General features: G+C 47.5%; 1 protein-coding gene across 1 annotated transcript; it reads right to left on the bottom strand.

Moving 5' to 3' along the window:
• Nucleotides 1–1,772: 1,772 nt before the first annotated feature.
• Nucleotides 1,773–4,262, bottom strand: LOC127760544 (uncharacterized). Its single transcript, XM_052284825.1, has 5 exons — nucleotides 3,653–4,262; nucleotides 3,216–3,563; nucleotides 2,828–3,119; nucleotides 2,623–2,730; nucleotides 1,773–2,536 (listed from the first exon to the last, which is right to left on the bottom strand). The coding sequence occupies exons 1-5, from the start codon at nucleotides 3,854–3,856 to the stop codon at nucleotides 2,400–2,402; spliced, it is 1,089 nt and encodes a 362-aa protein (XP_052140785.1). The 5' UTR covers nucleotides 3,857–4,262; the 3' UTR covers nucleotides 1,773–2,399.
• Between the last annotated feature and the right edge of the window lie 1,162 nt (nucleotides 4,263–5,424).

Here is a 5,424-nt window from a genome sequence, read left to right as displayed (position 1 = left end):
AACAATTTGAGCAAGCTAGCTGTGAGGAAATGTAAAAGAAAATGCAGAGACAATGACTTGGTAGCGTAGCTAATGTTTGCCTGATTTCAGAATATATGTATGGATTGAAAAGCTACTGAATCAATTGCAAATAAAATCACATATCTGGTTATTTCGGAAGAGGATCTTTGACAGCTCTCGTCATTGATGGAGACAAAGAATCAACGAACCAGCGTACCTCAGCTTCTAGCTTCTTGGGTCCAGTTATATCAAGGAATCAAGATCGTGGAATTCACTCAACTTTTTGGCAATCAACAGGAACATCTCTAGTTTGCTATATGCCCTAGAGCTCACCGGCGAGGCGGTGCGTCTCCTCGGAGATGTGGTAGAAGCTGGCGCCCCATTTCATGGCGGCGAGCGGGCCGGGCGGCCTCCTGCCGCAGCGGGATTCGGTGGCTAGACCGATCTGTGGGTGGAGGACGGGGACAAGGTAGTGGAGACAGAGGCGGCATTGGTAGAGGGGAAGAGGAGGAGGAAGTGGTGGCAGGCAGAGGCGGATGAGGAACTTGCGCCAGCGACGTGGATATGGAGGGGGCGAGTGGGTGCGGTGGAGGAGGAGGGTGGAAGTGGAGGTGGAGGAGGCGACGGCAATGGGGAGGCGGCGATGGAAGCAAGGAGATGGGCAGGCGGCGGAGGCAGCGGTGGATTATTTTTTTTCTTTTTCTTTTTTGGACCTTTTCACCTGCTCGGTGATTTTTCTTTTTTATACGGCACGACGGCTTCTCCTATTCGCGACGCCTCGGCTGGACCATGGACCGTTGGCCACTGGAGCATTCTACCATGGTCTAGATTTTTTTTTTCACTCAACTTTACTACTTCACATCTAATGGCTGGTGTTGAATTCATTGTGCACCCAACGGTCATTATTAAATTGATGACGTGGCGCAATGAGGTGACAAAACACTTTACTTTTTTCACTACTTTAGATATGCTCTAATTCATGACATATTACTCTGATCCTACAGTAATATAATAATATAAATTTTAAATAAGATGAACAATCAATAATATGATAATATAAATTTTAAATAAAACGAACGATCAAATACATACAAATTTTAATAGAACGAACGATCAAAGTACATAGAAACCCATTGTTACGTTTAAAATGTGACAGATGTACCTTAACTTTGTGGCTTGGTGCTGTGACGGGGGACCCAAGGGGAAATTCACAACACAAGCCGTGATCTCGTGATGCTGTGTTATTAATCTCGCAACCAATTTGGCAAGAATTATCGGAGTTGCGAGTTCGCAAGTTGCAGCACAAGCGTCGCGGTCGGTAGATAATGACAGGAAGCTGAAGATGCAAGATCCCGGGCCCCAACCAGGGCAGATTCTTCGGTGGCAGATGACCAGTTGATTATGATTGGAACTAAAAATAGACCAAAGAAATAAGACACCACCATGTTAAGCAACTAGGACGTCATATGTTTGACTTGTCAAGATACATCGAACAGGTTGAGTACCACAACCACCCGTTTTACCTCTGTACTTCCTACTACTCCACATCCATCCAACTACAGAAACTGTCGCCCAACCCAAATCAGAATCCCATATACATAGCCAGAGCAATATGCTATGCACCAAAAAAAAAAAAAGTGGAAGGGGAAGCACTGATGCACAATTACACGAATAAACTGTATACTCATGTGAGTTCCTTACTCTTGAAGCAACATATTTCAAAAAGATGCAAGAGAGACTGATGAGACAAAGGCAACACAGCAAACGCAGAGTTAAAAGGAAATCTGAAGCTCTTATTATTTCTTTCTTACAACTTTTCAAACATCTGATGATTTCTTCCAATCATCATACGACTAACTAGCATAGTATTCCCTCCGTCCCATAATATAAAGGATTTTAAGAGTTTTTGCTTATAACATTTGACCACTCGTCTTATTCAATTTTTTTTCGCAAATATAAAAAACAAAAAGTTATGCTTAAAGTATTATAGATAATAAAATAAGTCACAAATAAAATAAATAATAATTTCAAAATTTTTTTAAATAAAACGAGTGATCAAACGTTGCAAGCAAAAACTCAAAATCCCTTATATTATGGTATGGAGGGAGTTCCATTCAATTCTCCAAAAGAACACTTATTATTGGATATATCACCGTCAATACCCTGAACAACCTACGGAAGCCATGTATTTCTCATCTGTTGATCTGCATCCATCACCCACCTTCCAAAATAACCAATATATCACCATACAAAAGAACACCTAACACTGATGCTACTGCCAATGCCATTCCTAATTCTAGCCTAACACCTACCTAGCACTAATAATAGTAGCAGTAATAATTCTTAAATATGATCCATTAAACTGGGATTAGAACAGACGAACGAAGCAAATCTGCGCCTCAGTATGTCCATTCCTGGGGAAGATTCACCTCGCGCGCAGCGGCAAGCGTAGGCGGCGCCGCGGTGGCCGCGTGGAGGTGGTGCTGCACCCGCTTCTGGGTGGTGAGCATTGCATTGCTCCGACTGACCAGAGCGTCTGTGAGAAATGAATCAGGAAACTGTCAGGAGTACTACTCATTGGTGAACCGTAACGTAAAAATTGTAGGCGTGGAGTGAACTTACCGTGGTCGAGAACGAAACCGCCGGGAAAGCAAGGACGGGCACCAAGATCGTCGACGTTGAGGTTGAGGGCCTGCACGACGCGCGCGGGCAGAAGCACGGTGGAGCAGCCTGAAGGCAAGCGGAGCCGCAGAATTTTAGCCCAAAATACGGCGCGACTCACGCAAAAAAGGGCAGGTAAAGGAAGAGGTTCGGAGGAGGTGCGCACTTGGCTTTTTCTTGGGCTCGGCGGGGGCGCCGGCCTGGCGGGGGATGAACACGCCGGTGCCCGTGCGTTCCGGTTTGCCGCCGGGAGGGCTGAGGAACACGGCGCGCATGCCGGCCGCGGACGACGCCTGCTGGTGGGCCTTCTGCAGCGGTGGCCAGCCGGAGGAGTTCAGACCAAGCGGCGCGCCGACGCCGACGCCGGCGCGGTGCGTTCCCCACGCCGCCGCTGCTGCCGCGGCGAGCTGCTGCTCCCGTTGCTGCTTCAACAGCTGCCTCTGCTTCAGGAGGTGGAACTGGAAACAGGCGAAGACGAACAGAACATCAGAACAGTCACAAAATCAATCAAACAGAAAGGCATGGAACAGTTGATTTATGGCGAAAGAACTTACATGAGCGACTTGAACCTGGCGTTGGGTGAGCATGTTGTTGGGCGCGAACTGGAAGGCACCGGCGGTCTTCTGGGCTTGCACCGGCGGAGACGGGTTTCTCGCAGGTGGGACGAAGCGGCCATGGCCGGCATGCGCATGGGGCTTCTGGGGCACCGGGATGCTGTTCATGCGCAGGCGAGCAACCTGCCCGGCAGCCTCGGAGAGAACGTCCCAAGGGTCCGTCGGCGGCTGCTCCAGCGGCGACGACGGCGGCGAGCTGACCTGCGACGCACCGCCGTTGGGGCTATCCTCCCCGGAAGCCGCCAACCCGCACAGCGTCGACTGCGGCGACCCCGCCATCACCTCCACCTGTCACAAACAAAAGAACACGATCAGATTTCGCTACAACGAAGGCGCAAACACAAAGCATGTCGAACGAGGCCAAACGAGACACCAACCTTGGAACCCGTTCCCTTTCCACCCTCGCCGGCGAGGAGGTCGGCCATGCGTCGCGCGAGGCCATCCAACCCGTCCTCCTCGTCGCTCTCGCTCTTGGCCGCAACCGCCGCCTTCTCCTCCACGGTGAAGAAATCATCGTCCAAGAACTCGTCGGGGAGCCACAACTCCGCCTCGGCGGCGCCAGGGGTGCACACCTCCGCCATTTGGCCCACGAAAACACAACCCCTTCCGTCCGCGCGGCTGTTGCAAGCGTGGACGGAACACCCACTCCCCACACGAGGAGGGGTAATATAGGAGGGCGGTGGTGTTGGCCAGGAATTGCCGCGCGGGGAAGAAACAATAATAGGCAGCGGCACGTAGAGGGCCAGGAGAGGTGATGGCTGATGGCTCCCCTCCCCGCCTCCCTCCTCCAGCACTAGTACGCTCCAACCTCCTGTCCTCCTCGTCTGTGTGAGCGATGGGGGGGACCCAGGAAGGCAAAACGCGAAGTATCAGATGATGAGATGAGATATATTATCCCCCGGAAAGCGGATGGACGGAGGAGGGGAAGCGGCGTGGGGGTGGAATGGAGGGGAGAATGTCCAAGGACGGCTGGGGATTTTATCGAGCGGCTGTGGTTACGGAGGTCAAAGCGGTCCTCATCTCTGCTTGTGTTGGGTGGCTTTATAAAGTGAGCCGGAAGGAGTGTAATTAGTGGGTCTGATTTTTATTTTTACGGATTAACCGCACAACGGCACAAGTACGGCTCAGGCATAAGCATAGCTTATCTCAGTTCCGTGATAAACTTAAAGTCTGTATGTAAAACTATAATATTTTAAATTATAAATTTCACATGACATGGAAACAAAATGATTATCCAAATGTTATCTACGTAATCATAGATTTAAATTTGTAAAGCTAAAAATATTAGACTGTAACAAGAAAAAATTGGATCCAGAGCTATATCCAAGAGGGCCTACATCTGCCGTAAACTTTAAATGCCAAATGAATTGTTTACGGTTAAAACAAAGACTTGGAGTTTGGACTATTTGGGAAGCAAATTTTGGCCTTGTTTAGTTCCTAAATTTTCTTTTTCTAAAACATCATATCGAATCTTTAGGCACATGTATAGAATATTAAATATAAATAAAAAGAAAAATTAATTGTACAGTTTGAATGGAAATCGCGAGACGAATCTTTTAAGCCTACTTAATCCATGATTAGCCATAAGTACTACAGTAACCTACATGTGGTAATAAAAGATTAATTAGGCTTAATAAATTCGTCTCGCGATTTTCAATCGAGTTATGAAATTAGTTTTTTTTCATTCGCATCCGAAAACCCCTTCCAATATCTGATCAAACATTCCATATGACACCTAGAAATTTTCTTTTCGCGAACTAAGCAGGGCGAAATGAGTAACCAAGTGTCTGGAATAAGGTAGTCAGTGTATGTGATTAGGACTAGCGTTTGAAACCACCAAAGATAATAGTAATGTGTTTTCCTCTTGAGAATTGGTCCTTTTTTTTCTGAAAAATGCATCTAACTTATTGTTGCTATTTTTCCTTTGGTATTAAGACAACACACTCCCCCCACCAAAATGGTAGTAGTAGTTCAACAAATGTTGACAAAAAAACCACATGATAACAACAAAAAAGGTTTGAAGTTCACATCAACATCTGATGGTAATGTACTACTCCAGTCCTACTCCTTGTGGTACGATCGGTTTCTTGTTTTCCATTTTTGCGAGGGGGGTGCCAACCTACTCGATAATCCGGGAGAGTACTGGCGA

Source organism: Oryza glaberrima, chromosome 1 (assembly GCF_000147395.1).
Source record: "Oryza glaberrima chromosome 1, OglaRS2, whole genome shotgun sequence".
In the NCBI taxonomy this organism is placed as follows: Eukaryota; Viridiplantae; Streptophyta; class Magnoliopsida; order Poales; family Poaceae; genus Oryza; species Oryza glaberrima.
The sequence above is the reverse complement of the archived record's forward strand: the minus strand, read 5'-3'. Positions and strand labels throughout refer to the sequence as shown.

Coding starts and splice junctions, on each gene's coding strand:
- LOC127760544 (XM_052284825.1), bottom strand. CDS start 3,856: ATGGCGGAGGTGTGCACCCCTGGCGCCGCCGAGGCGGAGTTGTGGCTC. Junction 3,120..3,215: donor GCCAGGTTCAAGTCGCTCAT/GTAAGTTCTTTC, acceptor GCCTGTTTCCAG/TTCCACCTCCTGAAGCAGAG. Junction 2,731..2,827: donor CGAGCCCAAGAAAAAGCCAA/GTGCGCACCTCC, acceptor GCTTGCCTTCAG/GCTGCTCCACCGTGCTTCTG.